The 12006-nt window shown below is 50.9% G+C and overlaps 1 protein-coding gene across 1 annotated transcript in view; it reads right to left on the minus strand.

Annotated features, from left to right (window-relative positions):
* LOC140902932 (IgGFc-binding protein-like) overlaps positions 1–12006 on the minus strand; it is a 61042-nt gene that overhangs the window by 13264 nt on the left and 35772 nt on the right. The window contains exons 17-22 of the mRNA XM_073323514.1: positions 10160–10730; positions 9713–9906; positions 8974–9115; positions 7323–7663; positions 1944–2517; positions 894–1471 (exon numbers count right to left, since the gene is read on the minus strand). Coding sequence (XP_073179615.1) covers positions 894–1471; positions 1944–2517; positions 7323–7663; positions 8974–9115; positions 9713–9906; positions 10160–10730 — 2400 coding nt within the window. The remainder of the gene's footprint in view (positions 1–893; positions 1472–1943; positions 2518–7322; positions 7664–8973; positions 9116–9712; positions 9907–10159; positions 10731–12006) is intronic.

Genomic DNA, 12006 nt, shown 5'->3' on the forward strand with positions numbered 1-12006 from the left:
ACTGCCTAGGAAGGAGTACTATACAAAGGGATTTGGGGGTCAAAATGGATCACAAGCTAAATATGACTGAACAGTGTAACACTGTTGCAAAAAAAGCAAACATCACTCTGGGATGTATTATCAGGAGTGTTGTAAGCAAGGCACAAGAAATAATTCTTCTGCTCTTCTCTGTGCTGATTAGGACTCAGTTGGAGTATTTTGTCCGGTTCTGGGTGCCACATTTCAGGAAAGATGTGGTCAAATTGGAGAAAGTCCAGAGAAGAGCAACAAACATGATTAAAGGTCTAGAAAACCTGACCTGTGAGGGAAGATTGAAAAAATGGGTTCTTTTAGTCTGAAGAAGAGAAGACTGAGAGGGGACATGATGACAATTTTCAAGTATATAAAAGGTTGTTACAAGGAGGAGGGTGAAAATTGTTCTCTTTAATCTCTGAGGACAGGATAAAAAGCAATGGGCTTAAACTGCAGCAAGGGAGGTTTAGGTTGGACATTAAGAAAAACTTCCTTACTGCCAGGGTAGTTAATCACTGGAATAAATTGCCTAGGGAGGTTGTGGAATCTCCATCATTGGAGATTTTTAAGAGCAGGTTAGACAAACACCTGTCAGGGATGGTCTAAGTAACACTTAATCTTGCCATGAGTGCAGGGGACTTGACTAGATGACCTCTCGAGGTACTTTCCAGCCCTAGAATTCTATGATTCAGACACCTTCTCACACATCTGAAGTGTAACCACATCACCCCAATCCTTAAATATCTCCATTGGCTCCCTGTTGGTTACAATTCACCCTATATTTCAAAATCCTTCCATGCACTGTCTGCAACTTTTCTGGATCAAGCAGGTGACTTTCCCCAAATATTTTAGAGAGATTAGAGACAATTTAAGAAACTCACCAGGACTTTCCCAGGGAATTGATTGCTGATCCTGAGGTTGGTCTGATAAACCTTGATCTGTAGAGGAGCGGTATTGTTCTCCTGGAAGTAGACATCAAAGTCCACCAGTCCCTCCGCCTTCTTGCACAGGGCCGTGAGCTGGTAGCGGCAGGTGCCTTGGAAGTCGTATCTCCGTCCATCAAAGGTGGTGTAGTGCAGATTCCTTGTCACGGAGCAGGTGGCATAGCTGGAGGGGTAACAGCCCCGTACGCCGTTCACTAGCCCGCACCTCTCCGAGTGTTTGCATGTAGCGGCCGCGCATTCGACCTGTCTAGTGGCTGCATCGCACATGCACCGTGTCCCACATACCTCATCGACCCAGAAGCTCTCATTGGGGGCATAGGGACGCCCCTTGAACTGGCACCCACAGCCGCCCTTGGGGATGCATTTGCCCTGGCTCAGCACAAAACCGTCCTTGCACTGGCAGCTTTCCACGCAGGGGTCTTGGCAGCTGCTGGGGGCTGACTGGTCCACACACGTGGCTGGGCAGGCTGTTCCACAGAGCTGGTACTGGCTGTTCTCCAGGGGGCACGCCATGGCTGGGGAGTGAAGGACCCACAGATTTAGCAGCAAGTTCTCTTCATGCAAAAGCAGTATTTAAAATAGACAGAGGGGGATGTATCTTGTGGGATCTGAGAGCCCTCAAATCCCAGTGACCTGAACAGGAGGTTAGGGTGCTCAGCACACTGCCGGAGGTGATTAGCACCTTACAGGATCAGGTTCATGGTAGGAAGTGTGACTTAGAAACTGGCATCATTTTACCCCAACCATCCATGTGTTATCAGTGGACGTTAGATACTCCAAGTGACAGGCACCTTAGCAATTCCAAGGACAAACAAGTACTGTGGGTACAACAGAACCCAGAGTCCTGATTTCCCAATCACTGCTCAATCCCAAACCACTCGATCACGCCCCCTCCCAACACCAGGGCTAGAACTCAAGAGTGCTGAGCCCCAGGCTCCCCGGTCTAACCAGCAGACCATAGACCTTGGCATACAAATCTGTACTCACGGCATCTGGCCAGCTGCCTCCATTCCCCAATCCTGACCCCCTCCAGCTGGCAGGCATCCGCGTAGGCCTTCAGGGCCTCACACAGGACCTTCCTGTAGCCGTCGCTGTGGCACAGATCGTACACGCAGTTGTCCAAGTAGACTGTAGGATCCACCTTGGTGTGGCACTGGCTGAAGGGCCCATCTGAGACCTTGGCTATCAGGCCGCACGAGACCTCTTCCTTGTACTTTCTGACTATGCTGGCGGCACAGGGCCTGCAACCTCCAATGCAATTGTGCCAGCAAAACTGATCCTCATCTTCCACTGCCCAGCTTTTCCCCAGGGCGGCGACACTGGGAGCCAGGTACCCTTCTGAGGTCCGGAAGTCATCGGAGGGGTCCCCATTATAGTTGCCACACAGGCCGCACAGGCTGTCCAAGAAGACCCTGGGAACAGTGATCCTCAGGTGGTTGTTCCAGTCATAGGACATGCTGAAGTTGAAATCGGTGTGGAGGATGAGGGAGGTGCCGCTCTGATAGAGCCGAAGGGCCCCGTTGTTCAGGGAGATGGGTAAGTGGGCCCTGGTGTTATTCAGCTTCACAGTGAGACAGAAAGGGCAAAGGTCACAATTGAGTGCACTAGTCTGTCATTTGCAAAGTGGCTCCTACTCAGATTAGCAAGTATTGCAACCTGGAGCCAAATCTCTCATAGAATCATAGAATATCAGGGATGGAAGGGACCTCAGGAGGTCATCTAGTCCAACACCCTGCTCAAAGCAGGACCAATTCCCAATTTCTGCCCCAGATCTCTAAATGTCCCCCTCAAGGATTGAGCTCACAACCTTCTGTTTAGCCGGCCAATGCTCAAACCACTGAGCTATCTCTCCCCTCTCAATGAACCTTGACCCAAATCTGAACCAGAATTACTTTAAAACATCAGATTAAATAGAGCTGGGTGGAGAAATGTAATTCTTTTCGGAGGATTTCAATATTTTGAAAGTTGTTTAATAATGGAACCACACTTTCAAAAGTCGAGACTGGGATCCTAAATTCTTAACTTTGTTGCACAGTAAAAGTCATGGTTTTAATAAAGACACGAGTTATAGATTATTACAGCAATCTGTTAACTCAATAACCCACCCTTTTTGTCCTATGATGTCAGTGGGTTTAACCAACTTATGTTAAACAATCTGTTTCACCTTGTATTTAGCTATGACACTCTGGGCTCGTCTACATTTGGAACGCTGCAGCTGTGGAAAATCCACACCCCTGAGGAACGCAGTTATACTGACCTATTCCCTGGTGCAGGGAGCGCTATGTTGACAGGTGGGCATAACCTATTGACATAGGTACCACCCGTCAGGGCATGGCCACACTACAAAATTAAGGTTTCAGAGTAACAGCCGTGTTAGTCTGTATTCGCAAAATGAAAGGGAGGACTTGTGGCACCTTAGAGACGAACCAATTTATTTGAGCATAAGCTTTCGTGAGCTACAGCTCACTTCATCGGATGCATACATGAGCTGTAGCTCACGAAAGCTTATGCTCAAATAAACTGGTTAGTCTCTAAGGTGCCACAAGTCCTCCTTTTCTTCTTACTACAAAATTAAGTTGACCTGATTTACATCAGCATAAAGCCACCTCAGTGATTACATCGCTTGTGCATGTCTACTCTTTGCTCCTGTGTCTGTGCAATATGCAACCTCACCAGGAGCACTTGTACCGATTGTACTGTCAGTGTGGGGCATTGTGGGATGGCTTCTGAAAGCCAGTAACAGTCCATGTAGTCCACGCAGTATCTACATTGACATGGCGTCGACCTAACTACATCGACATTGACTCTAAACCTCTTATGGAGGTGGAGTTATTAAGTCGATGTAGCAGGGACTGTTATGTTCGAGAGCGAAATTTTACTGGAAACACTTATTGGTCGAGGTGAACTGCTTTGCACTGACCTAGCACTGTAGTGTCGACTGCGTGGAGTACCTACGCCAACAAGAGAAGCTGTCCTGTCGGCCTAGGTAACATCTTCACTAGGTGCTACAGCTGTGCAGCTGCACTGGTGCAGCTCTGTAAGTGTAGACAAGCCCTTACGACGACTTAATTACATTGCTTGGAGTATGGATTTTTCACGCCCCTGAATAGGTGCCAACTCCATGGGTGCTCCAGGGCTGAAGCACACACGAAAAACAAATAGTGGGGGCTGGGCACGCACTAGCAGCCCTTTGGATCAGCTTCTCCCCCTCCCTCCCAGCGCCTCCTGCCCAGTGCCATCAGCTGTTCCGTGGTGTGCAGGAGGCGCTGGGAGGGGAAGGGGAGCAATGGGGGTGGAAAGGGGTGCAGAGGGCGTGGGGGCTTGGGGAAAGTGGTGGAGAGGGGGGAAGGAAGGGGCAGGACAGGGGTGGGGGCTTGGGGGAAGGGGTGTAGAGGGGTTGGGGCACCCCTGTGAACCAAAATTTGGTGCCTATGTGCCCCTGAGCGACACATCTGGGTCGATCTAATTCTCTAGCCTAGACCAGCCCTGAGTACCCTTCCCAGACCTGAAGAAGAGCTCTGGGTAGCTGGATGACTTGTCCCTTTCACCAACAGAAGTTGGACCAATAAAAGACATTACTTCTCCCACCTTGTCTCTCTAACACCCTGGGACCAGCATGGTGACCATGACACTGTAAACAGTTCAAAAGTTGGAATTTTGAAGGCGAGGGGGCCGCATCAGTTAGAGCCATTAGGAAGTGGCTACAGGGAGGGAGCTGTCACCTAGAGCCATTAGGGAGAGGCTCCTGCAGGGGAAAGGGCCATGTCTAGGGTTGCCAACTTTCTAATTGCAGAAAACTGAACACCGTTTTTCTGCTCCCTGCCCTGAGGCCCCACCCCTCCTCAGAAGCCCCACCCCCACTCACTCCATTCCCCCCCTCCCTCTGTCGCTCACTCTCTCCCATCCTTGCTCACTGACTCATTTTCATCAGGCTGGGACAGGGGGTTGGGGTGCAGGAGCGGGTGAAGGCTGTGGCTGGGGGTGTGGACTCTGGGGTGGGTTCAGGTGTGACGTTCCCCTGCTGTTATCCGGACCAGTGATCTCCTAGGTCACTCCAATCCTTGACTTTGGGAGCCAGCCTTACCCTGCTCTGCTGTGAGAACCCCCACTCCTGGGCTGTTCACACACAGCCTCTGGCGTGTAAGCTGCTCCTTGGATTGTGCAACTGAATGACACTAGCCAGCATCTCTGGTCCCGGACACAACCCTAGGAACCTCCGTCTTGCAGTGTCCAGTTATGCCCGCTGGACACTGCAAGCTTATATGAGTTCGTCAATTTAACAAAGAAATCGATATGTACCAGGCTTGTTATCCCAAGGGGAGTCTCTGACACGCTTCAAACCAAATGCACTGCTTCAGATAGAATAAACAAACAAATTTATTAACTACAAAGATAGATTTTAAGTGCTATTAAGTGATCGGCAAAAAGTCAGAGTGGTTACCAAAATAAAATAAAATATAAGCATGCAGTCTAAACTCTCAACCCTATTAGACTGGGCAACATCTAGATTAAGCAGTTTTTCTTATCCCACTGCACATTGCAGTCCTTAATATACAGGTTTTTTCCTTAAACCTTGGACAATCTCCTCTGTTGGAGTCTTGTCTTCTTCTCAGTGTCTTAGTTGCATGCAGCCTAGGTGGGGGCAGGAGAAGGGCCCAGTGTGTGTCCACTCTGTTTGTTTTATACCCTCAGTCCATGTGTTTGGGGAGCACAAGTCCAGGCATGTTTGGGGGGCATTGCTGAGTCTCTCCAAGCAAGGCTGAGCAATTCCCCTGGTGTGGCCTCATGCAGGTAAGTCATTGCAGTGTAGCTCCCTTGCTGGACAATGGCTGTTGATGGGTTGTTTGACTCCCTGCCTGGATATTGGTCACTTTCCTTGCTGTTGCCTCTGGGGAGCTAATATCTGGCTGATTCCCCAACTTACAACATGTTTTAGTGACCACCATACAACACAATTCTCATAAGTTCACATGTATTGATGACACACATATGTGGATAGAGAAATGACTTTCAACAGATCATAACTTTTCCCTTGACACCTTACAAGGCGTGCTTTATATGTAAGATCATGATTATATGAAAATGAGGAATATGGGAGTTACAAGACGCTCCCCCAAGGTATAGAATGTAACACCAGGGATGAGGGATTTGTGGTGCAGGAGGGGGCTCCAGGCCGGGGCTGGGGTGGGGCCAGAAATGAGGGGTTAAGGGTGTGGGAGGGAGGCTCAGGGCTGGGTTAGGGATTTGGGATGCAGGAGGGGTTGTGGGGTGTGGGCACTGGGCGGCGCTGACCTCATGCAGCCCTGGCATTTCCTAGGAATGGAGGAATTCTGTGTGACACCCGGGAAGTGGAGGCATGTCACAGGTCTCTGTGTGCTGCCTCTGCCTGCAGGCCAGGGGGCTCCATGCACTGACTCCACCCACAGGTGCTGCCCCTGCAGCTCCCATTGGCCACAATTCCTGGCCAATGGGAGCTGCAGAGCTGGTGCTCGGGGCAGTGCCTGCAGGCAGGGGCAGTGCACGGAACCCCCCCTGGCTGCCCCTCCACGTAGGAGCCGGAGAGACATGCCAGCTGCTTCTCGGGAGCTGAGCTGACCTGGGCACGGTGCCTGCCTGCCCTTCTGCAGCCAACCAGACTTTTAGCAGTCCAGTCAGCTGTGCTGACCAGAGCCGCCAGGGTCCCTTTTTGACCAGGTGTTCAGACTGAAAACCGGACGCCTGGCAACCCTAGCGCATCAGTTAGAGCTGTCAGGGAGCAGCTCCTGTGGAGAAGAGGGCTGCATTGGTTAGAGCTGTTAGGGAGAAGCTCCGGAGAGGGGGCCACATTAGGGAGTGGCTCCTGTGAGAGAGCGGCCCGCATCGGATAGAGCCATTAGGGAGCGGCTCCTGCGAGGGAGGGGCCCGTGTCAGATAGAGCCATTGGCGAGTGACGCAATTCCTGGGGAGGTTGTTTTGACCCTTGTCTCTGATTCCTGGTTCCTGACTCCAGATCTGCCTACTAGCCCTGACTGCCACTGCTTCAGCCAGGAGGTCTGACCGTCCACGTCCCAGTTGCTGGCGGTAGCTCCAAGCACAGAGCTTTGGAATTGGGTCAGTGCCCCCTGCTGGCCACCTGCCCCATTCTATGACACACAGCACCTGGTATTGCCATGATGGGAATTGGGGTCAGCACTGACTCCAAGGGGAGAGTGCACCCTACTGGGATACCTGTACATCTGAACAGCACCCCCTAGTACAGTGCCATGCCTTCAGGGACAGCACCAATTCAGGAGGAGAGCACTACTTAAACAATTCTACCCCCTGCAACACCTTGGGTAAATGTTTTAAAGGTATCCTATCAAAGTACTGACCATGCCCAGCACTTACCCCCACAAAGCCGACCTCAGCCCTGGCTGCTGTAATGGTGACTCCATCCACCTGGACAGTCACCGACCCAATGTAGAAGACCTGTGTGTTCCCACCATTCTCGCTCTTGGCCGTGACATGGAAGGAGGGCAGGACGGAGTCATCCCTGCAGGTCTTGGCCACCGTGTAGTTGCAGGTGCCGTGGAAATCATACACCTGTCCATCGAAGGTGTGGTAATGCAAGTAACCTCCAGCCCAGCACGTGGCCTGAGAGACTGGCACACACTCTGGCTGCCCATTTATCATCTTGCAAATAGTTCCTTCTCTGCAGCGGACCACACTGCATGATGGCTTTGGAATGACTAGCGGGGAAAGACAATAGAAAGACAAGAGACACCAGACTAATCAGTTATATATGAGAGCGGAGAGGGGGCTGAGGGTGGTGTGAAAATTGGGATGATATTTAGTGTCATTGGAATCCTACTTCTTAATCTAGCCTGTTTGTGAAATGGAGCAAATGATCGATCTATCTATCTAGCCACCCATCCCCATACATATTTCCCTTGGACAGTTCCCAAACCTCCCACAAGTCCTCTGCTGGGAAATCTCTCTGCATGGGTGAGACCACAGCAGTCTTTGAGCCAGCAGAGCCACTTCCTATATCACCCTTCCCACAGCCTCTCGTGTTGGTGGTTAACACAGAGGGCCATGTGACAGGTAGTATGGAGCAGAGCCCTGCAATGCAACCCAAACCTGATGGGAGCCGACTACAAGTGTCAGGTCTGGGTCAGGTTGAGTAGGAAATCAACGGGACCCTCTTGGGCTTGGGTCAAGTCAGCCGTTCTCCTTCTGCCTGTGGGTGGAGAGAGCAGTGAGCAACAGTGGGTGGGGAATGAGGAACGGGGACAGGGCCTTGAGGGAAAGAGGTGGAGCAAGGGGAAGGGCCTTGTGGGAAGAGGTGGAGCAGGGGAGGTTCCGATGCTCAGTGTCCAGTTTTCACAAATGAGACAGTTGGCTGCCCTACCTGTGGGGTGAGCGTGGAGGTAGGTGCATGCCCAGCTCCTACGAGCACTGCCACCTGGCTGCATTATGCATACTGTGGAGTGAGGGAGCTGCCCCAGAGCGCACACACTGCAGCCAGGGATGGCGGATGGCAGGAACAGGTACATAGCCACCGCCGAGCCAACCCCATGGGCGGGAGGTGGCCCTGGCACTCATCCACTTTCATTGGAAGAGTCAGGCTGGGTCGGGAAATGACCTGACCTTCTCGGGCTTGGGCTCCTCAGAAATTAGGCCCAAGCAGACCTCTAGCGTGGAGCAGACAAGGAGAGTGGCTGAGAGGTGATGGGCTCTGACACTGTCCAGATGACTGATGGTCCCTATGGGTCTGTAGCCAGGGTGTTCTGTTTATAGCAGCCCCCAGCCTGCTCCCGGAGAGAGAATCATGGAATGTGCACAGCTCCCTGACAGCTGCCCACCCGGCTCTGCTGGAGAGACCCAACAAGTCTTTCCATCTTTCCGGTCGAAATTCTGCAATATTATGGGTCAAGGTTCCAGGCTAAATGAAGGGGGAGAGAGAGTGAGAAGGGTGAGGAGACTTAACCACAGCTACTTACTCGCTGCCTGTATAATAACCCTTCCGGGGACGTTTCAAACAATGACTGTCCTGTACCTTTGCTGATGCAGGCCCTGACGCCATCTCTAATCTGGCAGATTTCTTCTCGGGAGCAGCCCTGGGCTTTACAGGTCACCCCTCGGGCAGGAACACATGTGCAGCTTTGCTGGCACTCACTCATCAGGACCGTCTCATTGGGCTGATGGAACATTTGGAAAACAGAAAATAGCAGAATGTAACTGGAAATGATTATTTTAAATAATTTTTGACAGCGCTAAACCCAGAGCTGTGGATGTGTTTTTCTAACAGATGTGCTCTTGGAATGATATTGGGGCAGCTTTCTGGCCTGTGTTATACAGGAGGGCAGACTAGATGATCACAATGGACCCTTCTGGCCTTAGAATCTATGTATCTATAAAAATGTCCATTGTGTCATAATATTATTTCCTCTTGCCTTTAGAGAGAAAGGCTGTCTAATGGGCTGAGGACTGGGCTTAAGGCCAGGAACAATTCTTAGGTTTTAACCTCCCATCTTCTACTCACTTACTAGGTGGCCTTGAGCAAGTCACTGTGCCTATCTGTGCCTCAGTTTCCCCACAACAGGCACAGGGTAATAAATCTTCTGGCCTTTTTTGGCACTTTGAGCATTAGATACTAGCAGAGAGGGAAGCGAGCCTGGATGAACCAATGCTCTGATCCAGAATAGCAAATCCTATATTATTGACCAGTGTAGGGATTAAGATACGGTCAGAGCAAAAATTCGATCAGACCCAGATGTTCCAGCAGGGGGCGGTACCTTGTAATATCTCCCACGCTCAAAGCACCCACAGCTCTCTGGAGTCACACAGCCCTGGCCATCGAAGAGGAAGCCCTCGTCACACTGGCAGCCTTCAGCACAGGTCTCCGGGCAGTCCATGATGTCTCCAGAGCAGGTGGCGGTGCAGAGGTCAGCGCAGACCTCGTAGTGGCTGTTAACCGGGCAGCTCACAGCTTAAATAGAGAGAGAAATAAAGGATGGATGGAAAGATCTCACACCACAGCCTAGAGGGACAGACATGAAGGAGAGGACAGCAGGACAGGGAGGAGAGGAACAGGGCGCCTTTCTAAGGGAACGTGAGATTGTTGGCTCCCACCCAGAAGACTTCCAGAAGAAGCCCAGAGGCCTGGAACAAGATGCCCAGTAACACTGACCCCCTCCCTTCCCCAGTGCGTCCCAGAGCTCCTACACTGTGGGTGCATTTACCGCAGAAGGAGGCGCTCCTCCAGGGCTGCATGGTGACCTTCGCCTCTTGGCAGGCCGTCACGTAGCTGTGGATGCTCTGGCACAGGACCTGTGCGTCCCCGTTTCCCAGGCACACATCGTACAGACAGTTGCTCTGATACACGCTGGGGCTGACCGCGCCGTGGCAGGCCGCAAAGGGGCCGTTGGGGTCTGTGAGCAGCCCACAGTAGTTACGCCCTTTGAAGACGTCCTTCTTCTCTTCGCAAACTGGACAGCTGTTTCCAGCACATCTGTCTGTACAGGATGCTCCTGGGATCTCGACTTCCCAAGCAGAGCCAAATGCTGCCACATCAGGGGCTGTCCTGCCACTGGGGAGCAGGAACTCCTCATCTTCCCGTCCATTGTAGTTCCCGCACAGGCCGCACGTCTGGCCCTCATAGCTTCCTGGGATGGTGACCCTGGCTTGGTAAACCAGGTCGTAGCTCACAGTGAGGCCGAAGTTGGTTTGCACCAGAATGTTTGTGCCATGTTGATATGCTCTAAGCTGCCCATCAGCCACGATCACTGGGAGGTTGTGGAACACCCTGTTCACCTGGAAGAGAGAGAACATTCCCTGTGAGCACAGGGAAGCAGGGACACAGACAAGATTCTGCTCTCATTGACACATGGCATAAATCAGAATGACTCCAGATTTCACTTTGGGATGACTTGTCCTCACCTTCCAAGGTCTTCACATTGCCACCCTAGTCTATATCTCTTCTCTCCTCTCTGCATCACCTCAGCTCCCTCCCAGTTCTCTCTCTTTACCATTGCTATTTTCTCCAACCATGTTTGGCTTGCATCTCCTTTTCATGCAAGCTCCTGCACATAGAACACTCTCCTACTTCTTGTCTATCTCCCCTTCTACCCTAAAGACCCTCATTCCTTCACCCCTTGCCTTCTTCTCCTATCTCCACCAATTTACCACATGTTGTATTTGTCCCAAGTTAGACTGAAGATTTCTCAGGGGAATGAATCATGGGAGCAATTATTCAACACAGAGCCAATGGAGTTAAAATGGGGAGGACGTTTATTCCATGTTTGCACAAATGTGAATTAGGTGTAGAGAGTTCCCCAAATCATTAATTCTGAGAAACATGGTGTATAAACCAAGAAGGGAGGCAAAGAAGATTGAGCTGAGCTAGGAAGATGCTCAGCTTGCCCAAATGAAGCTCTGACATAGCAGCATCCATGAGCAATACTTCCTACCATCTCCAGTTGGCCAGGAGACTTTGTCCCATCCTGATGGATGATGATCTGGCATCATTTCATGCCTTCATCACCTCTCTTCTGGACTTCAGTAATGTGATATACCATGAATCCTTCAGCACTCCAGAAACTCTATCAGATACAGAAGCGTCTCCTCACCAGCACTGGCTACATAGAACACATCAAAACTGTCCTCTGCTTCCCCTTCTGCCTTTCAAAGAGAACACTGAATCCAGTTCAAGGTCTCAGACCTTATCTTCAAGGCGTTCAATGGCCTGGGCCCTGGGTATCTAAAAGATCAATTAAACCTCCAGGATGAAGATCATAGCTGACCACTTCATTCTTCTGGGAAAATAAGGGTAAAGTTTACCTGTGCAGGAGATGGAGCTTTACTGGTGACCAGTTCAAGACTCGGGAATTAACTTCCTCAGGAACAAAGGACCCTGACAAAACTCACCACTTCCGCCCCAAGTGCAAGATGCATTTCTCTGACCTGCTGTCTCAAACACACACACACACACACATATAGAAGGCAATATGCGTGCACATTTATATCTTTTAAAAGTAAATCCAATACAAAACTATCCCCTGCACGCATATCTCCTCCTGGAGATAGGATG

The sequence above is a fragment of the Lepidochelys kempii genome, chromosome 24 (assembly GCF_965140265.1).
Source record: "Lepidochelys kempii isolate rLepKem1 chromosome 24, rLepKem1.hap2, whole genome shotgun sequence".
Lineage (NCBI taxonomy): Eukaryota > Metazoa > Chordata > Testudines > Cheloniidae > Lepidochelys > Lepidochelys kempii.